Source organism: Barbus barbus, assembly GCF_936440315.1.
Source record: "Barbus barbus genome assembly, chromosome: 18".
Classification (NCBI taxonomy): domain Eukaryota; kingdom Metazoa; phylum Chordata; class Actinopteri; order Cypriniformes; family Cyprinidae; genus Barbus; species Barbus barbus.
The window spans coordinates 13,803,754-13,821,085 of record NC_136746.1 but is presented as its reverse complement, the minus strand read 5'-3'; the positions used below and the strand labels follow the sequence as shown (position 1 = coordinate 13,821,085).

At 36.7% G+C, this 17,332-nt stretch overlaps 2 protein-coding genes across 2 annotated transcripts in view; both read left to right on the top strand.

The window, feature by feature from the left end:
* Positions 1-4,069, top strand: part of gfra1a (gdnf family receptor alpha 1a) — a 71,982-nt gene extending 67,913 nt beyond the window's left edge. Inside the window, exons 8-9 of the mRNA XM_079440108.1 lie at positions 1,098-1,142; positions 1,869-4,069. Coding sequence (XP_079296234.1) covers positions 1,098-1,142; positions 1,869-2,015 — 192 coding nt within the window. The 3' untranslated portion in view covers positions 2,016-4,069. The remainder of the gene's footprint in view (positions 1-1,097; positions 1,143-1,868) is intronic.
* A 503-nt stretch (positions 4,070-4,572) lies between these two features.
* On the top strand, positions 4,573-5,662 carry apcs (amyloid P component, serum; the record flags this gene model as incomplete). Its single annotated transcript, XM_079439375.1, has 2 exons — positions 4,573-4,630; positions 4,992-5,662. The coding sequence occupies 2 exons, from the start codon at positions 4,573-4,575 to the stop codon at positions 5,660-5,662; spliced, it is 729 nt and encodes a 242-aa protein (XP_079295501.1).
* Positions 5,663-17,332: the final 11,670 nt, after the last annotated feature.

Here is a 17,332-nt window from a genome sequence, read left to right as displayed (position 1 = left end):
CTCAAAACAAAGAGACATATGGTAATACCTCATCTAAAAGCGTTTCAAAATACAAGTATTTGTTTGCTAAATTATTGAACACTCTGTTTTAGCAGTGCGAGAAAGATCTCTGGGTTCAGTGTGAACTCATGTTCTAAATATATAATAAAAGTGAGAAACTCTCTGCTTAGTATGCTGTCAAGTGATTCAGTGAGATTAAGGGCAAATTTCATGAGTTTTGTTCTCTTTTTCCATTTCTTTTTCTTTTTTGCACTATTAAATAGCCATATCTTGCACTTTGGGAGCATTTTGCCTCAATGTAATTAAAACGGCACTTGATGTGTACAGAGAACAATTATCCAACCTTTTTTTTTTTTGCCTGAACATCACACTTTCTACACTTTTGTTGGTTTATTTCTTCAATTTTAAAAATGTTTTAAGGGCACTAGGGAGAAATTAATCATTGATATTAAACCTCAAATCCTCTTTTTGCCAGTTTGTAGATGTGGTTGTTTAATGTTTCACGCTGGTTGAGGCATTGCTTTATCATGCGGGGCTCTGGCTTAGATTCAAGTCGGCTAGTTTTATGAGGATACTGAACCCCTAACACACAGGAATCCAATCATTATACTGTCACCAGGTCTCCTATATCATCACTTCTTCTCACGTTCTTAGACACACATACCTATACAACAAGTACACGCACATAAGGAAGTGAAATCCATACTAAATTGTATGCTACTGGAGGGTTACATTGATTTAAAATGCTAAAATCTGAAAAATATAATGTGGCCTCAAACTGACAATCCTCCAGTAACCCACCTGCTATGATTAATATTAATATCAGCTTGCGCACACATTTAATTCTCTATAGTTATAGTGACACTATCTAAAAAGAGAATCGCAATAGATTTTAAACTTGTCAATATCATTATAAAGAACACTACTAATACAATGCAATTAACAGATGTAAAATCGCTGCTATTAACAGCAGTCTGGGTATTTTGTTATTGATTGTTCAGTCTGGATCCTCCTGGATTGTTGTAAAATGTTGTCTAGTAAGGGTTTTCTTGGTCCGAGATGTTATTATTAAATAGAGTTTTCTTTTTCATTTCTAGGCTCAGAAGCAGAAGACAAACAACACAATAGACGTGTTATGTGTGGTAAGTATGCTAACATACTTCTTTTCATGCCAGAATAAAAACCGATAGCACATCCCAAACTAGGCATATCTCTGATATATGTCAAGTGCTATTGAAAGGATGAATCATAATGAAGGAAAAGAGAGACAAAGCAGTAATTATCTCATGTCACATTGGCCCCTTTCAGCTGAACTTTGACCTGGCACTAGAGGGCTCTTCCTGCCCCGTATGCACTTGATCTTTGCGTTGGGCAATGGCAAAATGTGAACATTGCTTATCTTCTGCCTTTTAAAGTTCACTAAATGTCATTGTACATAATAAAAGCAACATTATATGCTAGAATGACATTTAGTGTTGCAGCGGCAGTCCCAAACAGCCCTAAAAACTAGGACCTCTTTTCAGAGAACAATTTCATTGCTGAATCAAAGAGCTTTTCTAATCTCTCAGACATCTGAACCCATGTTAGGTATAACTCAGACAGAATGGCATTTTTTTTTTTTTATGATTTTTTTTTTTTTTTGCAAGGTGAAAGTCCAGTTTTTTTAAATGGATTGATTGCCTAAAGCCTTGAAAAGCCTATCACAAATACATACAGTTCCTTTTAGAAATGTTCAAGGTAAAACATCATAATAGAAAAACATGTCAAAATCAAATAGCTGAACTCTCTGCCATGTCTAACCAACTTTTGGTTGGTAAGATTAAATGCTCATCTTCTTTCTTGCCTGTTCACTGTTGTGTTTCTCCAAGGACCCACAGATCGATGACCCCAGCTCCTCCAATGCCATCTCCAGGAATTCATCCACTCGGCAGGCGTCTCTATCCAGCTTTAACTCGCTGCTGCTCCTGCTGGCTACCTCCTTGCACTGCATCTTCACCGTAGTGATGTTGTTGTAGCCACCTAAGAACATAAAACACGGACAGTCACAATTTGTACAAAGTCGATCGCTGTTCCTGGTCAATCTGTTGTACTCTGTACTCTCTCTCTCTTTCTCTCTCTTAGTCCCTCCCTTCCTCTCTCTTGCTGTTCTGTTTTTTAAGAGCTTTTGTTGATGTTGTTGATGCAACGAAACAAAGTGGTCTTGGTGTACTCGAGTTTCTGTCTCTCTTCCCTCCTGATTTTGGAAGATGAAACGTGAAAGAAATGCAAGAGAACCCTGGAATCATTGCAGCATTCCCATGTGATGTTGTGCCGTCTACGCAACCGCTGGTGTTTTGAGGGCCAGAAATCATAAGGACTCCTGTCGCAGCAGTAGAGATTAATCTTATCTGTGCACTTAACAATACAACATGCACTATCCATTTCTCACTGGTACACAAAGACACAGCAAAAGTAAAACCAAGACACTATTAAAATGTTATTTTTGAGATGTGGTCACTGTTTATTTCTACAAATTGTCTTTTTTTTAACATTATGGTGAAAATTAGATTCTCGCTAATTGTGCTTCTCCATAGTTTTTCTTTAGCATCACTGGCACATCTGTAGGTCAAACATATCAAAAGACATTTACAAAACATCTAGTCACAGAAAGTGAAAGGAGGGTTTAGAGGGGAGTTTACTGGATGACCAACAGGACAGGAGCTTGTCTGAAAACACATGAAGGAGCCTATTTTGACAACTTTGCTCTGGTTTGTCAAGGTGTGGATGCATGTGTGAATGCATAATGCTGTTTGTACGTGTTTGTTTGAACGTTTCAACAGAACTGGGGTTTCATAACTCCTCTGTCACAGTTTATAGGAGATAAACATGGACTGAGGACAGACAGCAGCATTGATTCTTGTGTAATCAGACAATGTGTCACGGTTCTATGTTACAATTGCATATATAAGTATCTGTAAATTGCACAATCATCACTCACAAGGCTAAACCTACCGGCATCCGTGTATCTATCGAGTGTATATTGCCTTTCTGATGTTGCTTTGACAGGGATTTTCATACTTTGGCCCCAACGAAACATGCAAACTAGTCATGTATGTATTATATAATGTAACCATTTTTGTACTGTATGTCTATACAAAAGTTACTGAAAAAGTCAGTATTGCAATTACTTAAGACCAGTGAGAATTCTTAAAAAAAAAAAAAAAAAACCCCAGAAGTCTTATATATGTCAGTATGAGGCATGTGCAGTTTAACCTCCTCAGCAGTACACGTTAAAAGAGTCTATGACATGCTGCTTTGGTTCATGTGGCATTTTGAACGAAGATTAATGTATTGTTGTACTCCATGTTATTTACAGGACATTTTAAGTGCTACATAAAAAACACACAAACATATATATATACTTCTACATGAACTGTTTATAGAGCCTGCTATATTTGAACTGGGATCTGGTTGTACAATGTATTATCATATTGGATAAGGATTTATCGCTTTTCTCAGTAACTATATATATATTTTTGTTTAGAGATTACAGTACAAATTGAAGACTTGCATCTGTAATAATTGCTGTTCTGTCCTGTATCCCAAATGAAGGAAATGTACAACAGCCATTTATTTACTGTACCACTATGTTATTGTTTTATGGTAAGCCAAAAAGAAAGAAAAAAAATCTTATTTTTGTATCTTTTTGCATTATGAGTTTATTTATTGTAATGTTGTCTTTTCTGCTGGTAAGCAGTACGGGAACTTTAAAAGTATGAACATTAAAAAACCAAGCATGAGTGATGGAAATGCAATAAAGGCTATTGGATGCAGTTTGTTATGGATTCTACGCAGCCATTTTGTGGTGGTCTGCTGTATTTGTCTTTGGTTGCAACATAAAGTTGCTGTGAAGATGGGAGCAGGACAGTAAGAACCCTACATTGTAACAATTATATTTCTCTACATCATCTTATTGCTCCAGAGAATTTACTAATTAAACACAAGACTCTTCCACAATCTGTCACATTACTTCTTAGCTTGTGAAAATGTAAAAAGTATTCTATGAAAATGATTAAAATGTTGGCTCATTCACCTTTGTTGTGTTTTGTTTTCACAAGGAGGATGTATAAGGAATTTAGCAATTTAACCTTAACAATTCAGGTCAATGAGGGCTGCACAATAATTCTAAATAAAATGGCAATATGGACTGAGACACTATGTAATACCTTACAAAGATGTAACTAAATAGAACCAGAGTCCCACAGAAAGTGGCTTAAGTTGGTTCTCATGAATATTGAACCCAAGTGTGAACACTCATATAAAGCAACTGTTCCATTGACAGCAAAGTGTGGTCTTTTTGTTATTTTTGCTTGGATGTCTCAGAAGTTATATCATACTTTTCGCATGAGAATAAAAGTTATTGCAAGATAACTTTTTGGCCAAATCGTGCAGCCCTGCTCCTTATCTACGCATGTAACCAAACAACTGAATCAGTACTAACATGCTGTGTCCTCACTACAGTGGTGCAGTATAAAAGAGCATGAGTGAAGCACTCAGGTGCCTCTCTCGTGCCTGACTTGACCCAAGACGACCATGAAGAGACTTGCCTCATATGTTTTCTATATTGTCTTTTGCGGTTTGGCGTTGTCCCGTAAGTACTAGCTATGTAATACTAACAATATACAGTAGTCAACATTTGAAGCGGATCAAAACGTTTCGTCAAAGTTGTCATAACCCTAAAACCAAAATGTGTTCTTGTCTTAGGACAACTTTGATTCACTTTTTTGATCCACTTCAAATGTTGGTCACCAAATTAAGATTGTTTATAATAAAGTTGAGTTGAGTTAATACCACTAGATAAAGATAAAAAATGAATTTAGACAGCTTTTGTCAGTTCATTTTGTTTGTTCATTATGTAATACTGCTGTATATGTGGGTAGACCAGTGTCACTTCACATTAAAGAGCTTTTAATGCCTTAAGTGTTGAAAACATTTACTTATATCAACAACAGAGCCGATAAAAGACAGAAAATGTTTGAGGGAGAAGGTCATCACGTTCCCACAGCTGACCACCAACAACTGGGTAAAGCTCCACCCGAATGAATCCATGGACATGTCTGAAGCCACCGTGTGTTTGCGATTCTACACTGAACAAATGAGTGCCTACCCATGTCTTTTTTCTCTGGCTACACCGTCATATGCTCGAGACTTTTCTTTGCGTTGGATAGGTTTCAGCAAACAGTACGAGATGACTATTCATACCTTCCAGGTTCAATTTGCTGGGTTGGAGTTTAACAATAATCAGTGGATCTCAGTGTGTGCGACCTGGGATGCGAACAGTGGTCTTGCACAGATGTTTGTGAATAAAGTAGCCAGCATTAAGAAGGCCGTGACCCCTAAAGAATCTTTTAAAGGAAACCCTGTCATAACACTCGGCCAGTGTCAGACCCAATATGATGGAGGGTTCAACGAAGAAAATACCTTCACAGGTTTCATAGCAGATGTGCATGTACATGGACAAGTCCTGACCACCCACCAGATTAAGACCTACATGGAGGCAAAGACCAAATACAAACTTGGTGATTACATTAACTGGCACAATCTGATGTACACCATTGCTGGGTCTGCACAAGTGGAAGAAAAGCATCAAGTAACATTCTATAGCAAAGAAGAGCAACAATAGTGCTCTGTTGAACTGAACTGTTGTTGTAATGTCATGCGAAATTAATAAACATCTTGACAGTGAACTTGGTGCTGAAACCTAACTGACTTGAATTACAGTACGATTTTGGTGCAGTTTAATGATCAGCTCAGGTAAAGTTGACAGTGGCCTCAGGTTTGCATGCATTCCCACCCACTCACTTAATACCCACATAATGTCCAAACGGTCAGGTCAGGAAAGTAGGCTACTACATACCTGCTAGAGTAACAGCATTTACCACTAATATTGTAGAAATTACCTACTTTAGTTAATTTTATCAACTAGCAACATCCTGAATATGAGCTTTAATAGTTTGTATTGTCAATAAATACTGCTGGACTTAAGTCACTTGTGGACACCCTACAAATGCCTAATTTGGTAACCGGCATTTTTACTTGCACTAGGCTATACTATAAAACAGCTAAACAAACAACTAAGATTACAGGAGCAAACATCTTGACTCCAGAGTTGTGTTTGTTAACTAAAACTATTGCAACTAGTGCTGTCAAACGATTAATCGCAATTAATCACAGCCAAAATAAAAGTTTTTGTTTACATAATATACAGTGGGTACAGAAAGTATTCAGACCCCCTTAAATTGTTTCACTCTGTTATATTGCAGCCATTTGCTAAAATCATTTAAGTTCATTTTTTTTTTCCTCATTAATGTACACACAGCACCCCATATTGACAGAAAAACACAGAATTGTTGGCATTTTTGCAGATTTATTAAAAAAGAAAAACTGAAATATCACATGGTCCTAAGTATTCAGACCCTTTGCTCAGTATTTAGTAGAAGCACCCTTTTGATCTAATACAGCCATGAGTCTTTTTGGGAAAGATGCAACAAGTTTTTCACACCTGGATTTGGGGATCCTCTGCCATTCCTCCTTGCAGATCCTCTCCAGTTCTGTCAGGTTGGATGGTAAACGTTGGTGGACAGCCATTTTTAGGTCTCTCCAGAGATGCTCAATTGGGTTTAAGTCAGGGCTCTGGCTGGGCCACTCAAGAACAGTCACGGAGTTGTTGTGAAGCCACTCCTTCGTTATTTTAGCTGTGTGCTTGGGGTCATTGTCTTGTTGGAAGGTAAACCTTCGGCCCAGTCTGAGGTCCTGAGCACTCTGGAGAAGGTTTTCGTCCAGGATATCCCTGTACTTGGCCGCATTCATCTTTCCCTCGATTGCAACCAGTCGTCCTGTCCCTGCAGCTGAAAAACACCCCCACAGCATGATGCTGCCACCACCATGCTTCACTGTTGGGACTGTGATGGTTGACTTTCTACAACTTTCTCCCATCTCCCGACTGCATCTCTGGAGCTCAGCCACAGTGATCTTTGGGTTCTTCTTTACCTCTCTCACCAAGGCTCTTCTCCCCCGATAGCTCAGTTTGGCCGGACGGCCAGCTCTAAGAAGGGCTCTGGTCGTCCCAAACGTCATTCATTTAAGGATTATGGATGCCACTGTGCTCTTAAGAACCTTAAGTACAGCAGAAAATTTTTTGTAACCTGTCTCTGAGCTCTTCAGGCAGTTCCTCTGACCTCATGATTTTTATTTGCTCTGACATGCACTGTGAGCTGTAAGGTCTTATATAGACAGGTGTGTGGCTTTCCTAATCAAGTCCAATCAGTATAATCAAACACAGCTGGACTCAAATGAAGGTGTAGAACCATCTCAAGGGCTGTATCCGAAATCGCCCCCTATACCCTCATTCACTATTCCCTACATTAGTCCACTCATATAGTTCACTTGAAGGAGTGAATGAAAACGAGTGAGTGAATTCGGACACTAAGTGCACCGGAAGGACTGCCGCTTTTGCATATTTGCTTCCTGTTAAATAATCATTTGAAACGGGCAGCTCCAGTAGTAAGATTGAAGGATTTATCTTGAACTCTGTCACGGAAATTATGTATAAACCCTAATAGTCAATTTACAATTAATTTTGTACCTTTGTTGTATTCCACTGTATTACGCCGTGGACCAGCGCTTCTAAAATCAATGGATGGATGATTCAGCTGCGGGCGCCATCTTCTGGCGAGACGCGGGAATTGACTCGGCGCGCGACTCTCACAGTGCATTCTGGGGATTCTCTAGCCGTTGAGTGTACATCGGTTGTACACTCGTTTTTGCGGTGCATTGTGGGATTGAATGAGTGCACTCGAGAACATCCACTAAGGTTTCGAACACCACTTAAAATGGCCGTTCCCTCAAATAGTGCACTATTTGAGGGTATAGGGGGCGATTTCGGATACAGCCAAGGATGATCCGAAGAAATAGACAGCACCTGAGTTAAATATATGAGTGTCACAGCAAAGGGTCTGAATACTTAGGACCATGTGAAATTTCAGTTTTTCTTTTCTAATAAATCTGCAAAAATGTCAACAATTCTGTGTTTTTCTGTCAATATGGGGTGCTGTGTGTACATTGAGGGAAAAAAATGAACTTAAATGATTTTAGCAAATGGCTCCAATATAACAGAGTGAAAAATTTAAGGGGGTCTGAATACTTTCCGTACCCACTGTATGTATGTGTAGTACACATTGTGTACTGTGTTTATTTATTATGTATATGTGATATGGTGATTAAGTTCCCAAGGTTAAAATAAAACTGGTTAATGTTATTTTTCTAATATTGTAAAATAGTATTTAATTCGTTAATTGTGTTTATTAGAAGGAAAATATATTTTGTGCAATTAGTAAATTTTTTTTATTTTTTTATTTTTTTGAAGAATGCTTGAACATTACAAAAATTTTAACATGTAAATCCAGATACACAAAATATAATAGCAATCTCAAACTGTAGAACATTGTTCCAGAGGAGAAAAGTAAATAAATAAAATAAACACACACACAAAAGTGCAAATTTTCTTCCTTTTTCCTTAGGACAAATTCAAAGAATGCAGCGGGGGAGCTATACCAAAAAAAATAAAAAATTCTTCATGAAATCCAACAACAAGTCATTCTTTTTGTTATTAATTTGCATTAGAGACCATCCATTTCTAATAAAAATAGATTACAATTTGGTGTGCGTTTTGCAAATTTGTTTATGAATATAATATTTACCTTGCAAAATGTAAAAGTTAACGGCATACTCAAACATTTTACTTTTGTGTGAATAAGTATAAATAACGTCTTTTAAAGATAGCATATAATTAACATTTATTTGCAAAAATAAAAAAGCACTAACATCAGACCAAAATCTAAGAGACAAATCACAATTATAAAACAAATGGCACAAGTCTTCCTCTTGCGTGTTACAGAAACTGCAAGTGTTGTCAATGTCCATGAATTTAGACAGAGCTACTTTACATGGGTACATTTTGTGAAGTATTTTGAAATGCACCTCTTTAACTTTATTCAAAATACAAAATTTGTAAGGAATTGACCAGGTCGTTTTCCAATTAATATCAGAGATTTTTGCATTCCAAAAGAATTTCCCTCTAGGGGAGATTTTATGTTTTGATTGCAAAATTTGTCTAATATGTTTATTATTACAAGACGAAGAAAATATTTAAATACCATCAACTTCTAATTCTGGAAATATCCTTTCATTGCTTCCAAAAGAGAGGTGATTATTTATTAGTTGTATCAACCCATTTGGAATAGCTTTAACCACTTGTTGAAATTCTTTAAATGGGATGGGAAAATTGTAAACATTCATAAAGTCTTCATAAGACAGAATGTTTCCACTCTCATAGAACATATCTATAACAAAATATATATTCCTTTCAAACCACCTGTGCAAAAATAACGATTTATTCCTAGAAGTAATGAGACAATTGTTCCATAAAAGCATTTTATGCGGAGAAAAGTTGTGATGGAAACAAATTTTCCAAGCCAATAATACTTGCTGGTGAAATTTGGATAATTTAATCAGTAACTTTCCTGGAAGAAAATTACATTTCAGAAGAAAAGATAACCCTCCAAGTTTTTGAAAGATACATTGTGGAATAAAGAACCACATAGAATTATAATTTTTTAGACAATTTCTTAACCATTTAAGTTTAAAAGTATTATTAATGTCAAAAAAGTCTATCATCTCGAAACCACCTTCTACTCTTTTGCCTGATATAATGTCCTTTTTTAACTGGTAAGGTTTATTTTACCATATAAAGTCTAAGAAGGATTTATTGATATCCTTGGAAATTTCATCATTAACATACATGGAGAGAGCTTCTCTATCAAATATTTTTAATCCCAAAATACTTTGTTTAAGATTTGAATAGAGAGAAGTTCAGCCACTAATAAAAACAGAAAAGGGGAAATCGGACAACCTTGGCGTATACCACGATGGATATCATTGTAAAACATTTCTATAATATCAATGAAATTATTCCCAAACCCAAAAACATTCAGAGAGTGAAGTAAGAAGCCATGTTCAATTGTATCGAAGGCTTTACAAAAATCTAAAAATAAAATAGGAGCCCCTGACTCTGTCTGGTCAGAATAGTCTAAAAGGTCAAAAATAAGACGAATATTGTTACTAATATGTCTATTTTTCATAAAGCCTGTTTGAGATTCATTAATATTTTGATCTAATCCTGATTTTAATCTTCTAGCATAAATGAATGCGATCAATTTGTAATCTGTATTCAAGAGAGTGATAGGTCTCCAGTTATCAGTTTCCAAGGGATCCTTATCTGGCTTAGGGGTCAGGGAGATTAAGCCTTGTTTCATAGTTGTTGCCAATTCCTTCTTTTTAATACAATCATTGAACATTAAGAAAAGTGGCTCTTCTAAAATATACCAGAAATGTTGGTAAAATTCAATCGAAAGCCCAACAGGTCCTGGACTCTTACCTTTTTTCATATGTCGGAGAGCTAATTGTAATTCTTCTCTTTTAAGATCAGAATCACAAAGATTTTTAAAGTTATTATTTATCAATGGAATAACATTTTGAATATTATCAGTAAACGCTTTGCAGATATCATAATTAAAGTCAGATTGGTATAAATTTTCATAAAAAGAGCCAACAAATTCTGAAATTAATTTAGGGTCCTCACATTGAGTTATTAATATATAATGCTGACAATGATTTTCTCTTAAAATTCCTTTTTTCAAGGGCAAGAAAATATGCTGTGTTTCTCTCTCCCTTTTCTATCCACTTAGCTCTTGAGCGCACGAAAGCTCCATTAACTTTGTTGGTATACAAGTCATTAAGTTTTGCTTGTAAAGAATGGAGTTCACCATCCTGTATTGGGGAGAGAGTCTGAATTTTCCAAAGATTATCAATTTTATCCAACAATTCTGTTTCCATGTGGTCTCTTTCCTGTTTTATTTCCTTACTTCATTTAATAGCCAAATGTCTGGATTTGAATTTAAATATCTCCATTTAGAGACAAAATCTATCATCTCTGAATTAAATATATCAGTGGCTAAAGCTTCAATATTTTTTTATGAAAATTCTGTCTTCTAAAAGAGTTATTAAATTTCCAGTAGCCACGGAGGCTATTAGAATTCCGAAAAGTCTGCAAAGACATTTCAATTAAGAGATGATCCGTAAAAGGAGCGTAATGATGGGAAATGTTTTGAACATTTTGTAATAGATTGGATGAAATGAGAAATAAATCAATTCTTGATTTTAGAGACTTTGATGCATTACTCCATGTATATTCACATGCATTGCTATTGAAGTAACGCCACGAATCAACTAGACATAAGTCTTTACATAAGGAATCGATTATATTACAACTTTGAGAGTGGGGACACATTTTCTGTGGAAATCTGTCCATAAAAGCATCAGGAACTTCATTAAAGTCACCAGCAATTATTAACTTGGCATTCAGGGTTGTTTCCAGCATGTTACATAGTATGAAAGAAATATTAGCAAAAAAATAACTGTTTGCAGTATGAGAGTTAAATCCTTAAATATTGCAAATTATAAATATGGCATTTTCTGATTTAACAGTTAGTATAACCCATCTACCATCAGGGGAAGACTTGGAATAAACAATATCTCCTTTAAACTTATGAATCAGAACAAGAACACCAGCTGAATTATTTGACCCATGACTAAAATAAATCTTATCGCCCCATTGAGCTTTCCAAAATTTAGTGTCAGCATCAGAAGAATGAGTCTCTTGTAAAAAAATCTAATCTGCATTATAGCGTCTACAAAACAAGAAAATAGCTTTTCTTTTAGTGTTGTCTCTTAAGCCCCGCACATTTAAAGAAATAATTTTCAAATGATTAAACTCAAATTTGTCCATAAGGTATAAGAAAATAAAAAAGTCCAAAAGAAATTACAGGAAAAAAGGAAAGAAAAGGAAAACTGTGATCCCAAAGAACACTAAACACTTAACTTGGAACTGTTGTAAAGCGAAGAATTGAATAATCATTGGAATGTGGTCAAAAGCCCTTAAAATAACGGCACCAGTTCAAACTAGGCACACGTGTGCAGAAAAAGTCGAACCTGAAGATATATAAATATTGTTGTATAATTAATTTTAGTTATGTAATATTTGTAACAAGTTCAGCATAAAACATTATCACCATTTATTTACACCAATTTGCACATCTTTAGTAAGCAGAATGACAACATTTTCCACTATTATTGCACTATAATTACACATTGTTTTAATTAGCATTAATTATATATGAATGCCTTCCTTGAGATCCTTTCTCAAAGACATTTCATCCTGAATCTTAAAAGAAATTTCAGCTTTTTTTTTTTTTTTTTTTTGTATCTCATGATATAAAAATTAAGCTCCTGAAATATCCATCTAATGAATGAATGTGACCCCTCACAGAGGTTCACAAAACGGATAATATTTACAAAGACTTTAGCTTTAGGGACTGTAATAAGTATGGAATAATACTATTACATTAGCATGCAGAGAGCTGGCAGCATGCTCATACTGGCTCATGTTGTGTGGTGTCAGGGGCCAGGCTCCGGAGCCTCAGGCATGTGGGGCCCTAACACACATCGGCAGGGGAGAACAGCTATCTGTAACATAGAAGCCTGCAACACCGCATCCATAACAGTCCAATAATGAACACCTACCTCATGCAAGTCTGATCAGTGTCTTGAGGCAAAGTTGGTGTCTCGAAATAAGTATGCCGAAGATTGCTGCATTTCTTTGATATGTGGTGTGTTGTTTGTTTAGAGTGGACTGATATGGGTGAGAGGGTATTTAAGTGCACAGGTCTCAGCAATCAACCAGAAGAGTTTGGGCATATTTTGCTGAAGATCCTAAAAGACTAAAGTGAAACTTTTTATATGTAAACATTCTCTTTAAAAGGTCTGTAAAAGATGGCAGCCATTCTAGTATTTGCGCCAGATTAACCCACTGATTTAGACATGCCCTTTTTTCAACAACTCTGCTGCTTTGGCATGGCATGGTATTTTACCTGTCAATCAAAAGCTCAACACCAGTTTTCTACCTCTTTGAAGCGCTTCTGCTCCTGATGTTCACATATCTTCTTTATCTCCTCACTTTTGGCCTCTTCATTACCCTCTGTCTTCCTATTTTATTTAGCACACATGAAAACCACTTTAAGTACATAGAGTGCAACCAATGTCCCTTTAAAGGACAATTTGATGTTTATTTGCTTACCCCCAGGGCACAACAGCTGGCGCGATGCATCAACGTGCTCTGGCATAGTAGACGCATGCGCGGAAGCGAGCTAAACAATGAGTGACGTATATGCGCGACAGATCGCTTCCGCGCATGCGTCTACTATGCCAGAGCACGTTGATGCGCACCGGCTGTTATGAACGACGCACTCAGGACAGTTGGATATTGCGGTGCATCAGAGGTAAAAAATTATATAAATACTGTTCAGTTTCTTGCACAGGATTGTTTTGTGTCTTAAGACTTCAATGTATCGTCACGAGCCGCAGGGTTTAATTTGGTTTTGTCTATGTATGTTTTTTTGACTCTCAATGCTGTGGGTCCCATGTGTGGCCATGTATGGTGACCCATACTCAGAATTTGTGCTCTGCATTTAACCCATCCAAGTGTACACTCAGTAGTGAACATACACCCGGAGCAGTGGGCAGCCAATGCTGCGGCGCCCGGGGAGCAGTTGGGGGTTCAGTGCCTTGCTCAAGGGTCTCACCGCAGTCGTGGTATTGAGGGTGGAGAGCGTTGGTTATTCACTCCCCCCCCACCTACAATCCCTGCCGGACCTGAGACTCGAACCCACGACCTTCAGGCTACAAGTCCAACTCTCTATCCATTAGGCCATGACTGCCCCCAAGTGTCATTATATGACTGACAGACTGCAACGGTTTGAGTTAAAAATCTTAGTTTGTGTTCTACTGAAGAAACAAAGTCACCTACATCTTGGATGCCCTGGGGGTAAGCAGATAAACATCAAATTTTCATTTTTGGGTGAACTATCCCTTTAAGGCAAGACATTTCTCTCGGGCAGCTGTTTCGGTCATGCAAGTTCAGCTCCTGTCTCATTGAATGGGGAATCTTCAAATTCTCCAAAGTTTCTCACAAAGCTTACAATTAAAGTGTCATGCATGCAAGGACAAAAAACACGTTCATTGTCTTATAATATGCATTTATTTTTACTTTATTTTCTCAACGACTCCCAAACGATTCGCTCAACGATTCATTTGTCCAAACCCCTCCTTTGCGTGACGCTAATCTGCGGTGATTGGTCCGATTTGTTGATTGCATTTCCATTTAATGGCTGATAAAGCAGTGTTTGTGCACAGTGCTGCTTTGTGTACAGCGTTACTGGGGAAACAGCTATTTTTACCTCTCCAAAGCTGCACCTAGTGGCAAAGAATGAATTAGCATTTTCATTCAGACCAACGTGAAAATCAAGATTTCCCAGGTCTGCGCGTGAAACAAGTGGCAATATGCTAATGTTTCATGTTGACTTCAACATGAAACGCTTGGGAATCGTTTTAAAAATTACTCATTTAAATGATTCCGAGTCGACTCTTTGTTTTGTGAGACAATAACTTTATACACCGTGATTTAAAACTTTGCAGGACGTTTTCACTCACTTAGAGCTGTGTTACACACTGCATGAAAGGTAATTTTCAAAAATCAATAATAGGGGCACTTTAAATTACTTATTTGAAATCAATGAAATCTCACAAAAAAATTGTCTCATAAATTTAGCTTCTTATGCTCAAATAGAGTTAAGCTTGTTTTTCAGGCTAGACCAGCCAATGTGCATGTGTAGTAGTCCTAAGCTCACATCTCAGGACATTTAATAAAAATTAAAAAAATAAAACAACAAAACTGTGCTAATTGTATATACAATGTGATTACATTAATACTGTAATCTTTACATTTATGTCCATACTGAAATCTCAGATGAGATTTTGAATCCCAGACAGTAATTCATTTTTTATAAATTGTAAAAATATTTGTGTCTGGGATGCCGTGAGCATGGAGGGTGCTCATAAATGGCTATTGAGACAAAACAACTAGTGAACAAAAATATACTATAATGTATTTGAAATACATTTATTTTGTGCTAAGTATACTACAAATACATTAACATATTTATGTGCTAAATTAAAATACCCTGCAATTGTACTTTTACTATACTAAACTGGTATACAGTACTTGAAGTCTGCTAAACTGGAACAACTAATTTTGTGCTTAATGCACTTTAATTGTGCACAAGCAGTGCTGATGTCTTAACCTAAACTAAATATATTTAAGTAGGCTACATTTGATTGTGCTAAAGTGGAACCATTACAAGTATACTTTAGGTACAATTTAAATATCTTGTATTTAAAGAGTGACATTATACAGAGATCATACAATCCAAATTAATAGTGATATTAAAACATATTTTAGGCATAATATTAAGAAATATGCATTTGAGCCGGAAGCAGCATTGCTTACATCATGACTTCATAAGTGGAGAGCAATCTGATCTTTCAATGGCAGCTGCAGTGACACAATGACTTACCAATTAGCGATTAGGCAGGAGTACTGCATGTTACACTTTCTCTAAAGTCTTTGGTGAAACAGTCAGTTCAGGAAGTAAATATCCCATTCATTTTTTCCATTAAGAGATTTATGTTTTTTTGTACCTTTGTCTTTTTGCCTGAAATATTTTTTACTTCAAATAAAAATACAAAGTTTGTAATGTTGTGGTGTGTCTGGTTGGTTCGGTTCACGGCTTATAACTCTTTCTTTAAGATCCTAATGTGAAAAATACTTCTAGTATCAAGGCAGCTAAAACTGGATGGATGGTAATGCACTCTATTATGCTTATGGCTTCTGGTTTCCCATTTATGGACTGCTGTTTGTGGACGAGAACAATGATTGATGGACAGAAAGTGCCCCAAAAGCATTCTAATTGGCTATACAAAGAATCTGATCCTGTTTCATGGCCACCGTTTATTTTACTGCTTTCAGACAGTAGGGCTGTCATAGAGATTGTATGATCTCAGGACAGCTATTTCATGATCATTTTTTGCATACCATTCCATAAAGAAATCCTTCACAGCACCTTTACGTCCACCCCTGCAGCTGTGTGTCTTCTCTTTGCCTAGTTTGAATGACAAGACAAACATTATCACCACCTGCCATGTTCAAATGAAAAAGCCATTCATGGGAATTGAAATTTCTGCACAGGATTTTACTCACTGATACACATCTGGAAGTAAGTTGACTGCAAACTATTTTTTCTTGCTCAGAGCAGTTGTGGGCAGTGTATACACACAGGCATAAAGACTAATTAACCGAACGGCTATGGGAAAGTAGCTTGCTATTCCAACTTCATTTGCAATGAGGATGCGTGATAATCATCCTGAGTAGCTTTGTCATTCTTTTACTCACTCTGTATAATCATCTCAACACTAAAAAACCAAATGGATCATCATGACTCACATTAGCAACCTGATGACTCTGACTGATGTGACTTCATCCCGGACACAATAATCCATTTACCATAATGGCACATTGTCATTGTGGCCTGGTGGGTGAACAGAGAGCGGTGTCTTTGTTAGCACTGATGTGGGCTGCTGTGAACAGACCGCCCAACAGGAGAATCATTCTTCTCACTATGTGGGTACATGTGACCCTTAAAACAACTGCAGGCTTTGTAGTCTGACTGCACCGCGATTGATCATTCACCATCAGATGACAACAATTACCAGACGTAAATGGAGCATAATGGTGTAAAGATTAAGTCTGGCCTACACATCAATATCTAGATGAGAGGTGTCTTGACCACTGCTATTCAAATAGACAGAGGAGGGTTAATAATGATGCCACCACGATCATGTGAGATGAAAACCAAGCATGACTCACAGTGGGAATTTTACAAATTCAATAACTTTATTTTTGTCCATTTATTTATTTTTAAATATTCAACCTTTTGTATTCATCATCTCCTTGCAATATGCACATTTAAATGAAAACAAAATGAAGTAAAATATTGTTTTTATGTTTACCTATATATTTTAGCACACACACACATTTATAGTTTTATTTATTTTTGAGCAAATGCTACACACAACACAGCAGAGGGCTGCCAATGAGGTCAAATAGGAGGTTTTGTTTGATGTTAACTTGCTGGGTTTGATCCAGAGTGACAAATGATCCAATAACAGCTTCAGCAAGTAGAACATTTAAACAGCTGCAACACTCACTGAAAAAGTCATTTAAATCTGTCATGTATGAATCTACATACTCTGTTCTGTTTAACACCTGTGGCAACAGCACTTA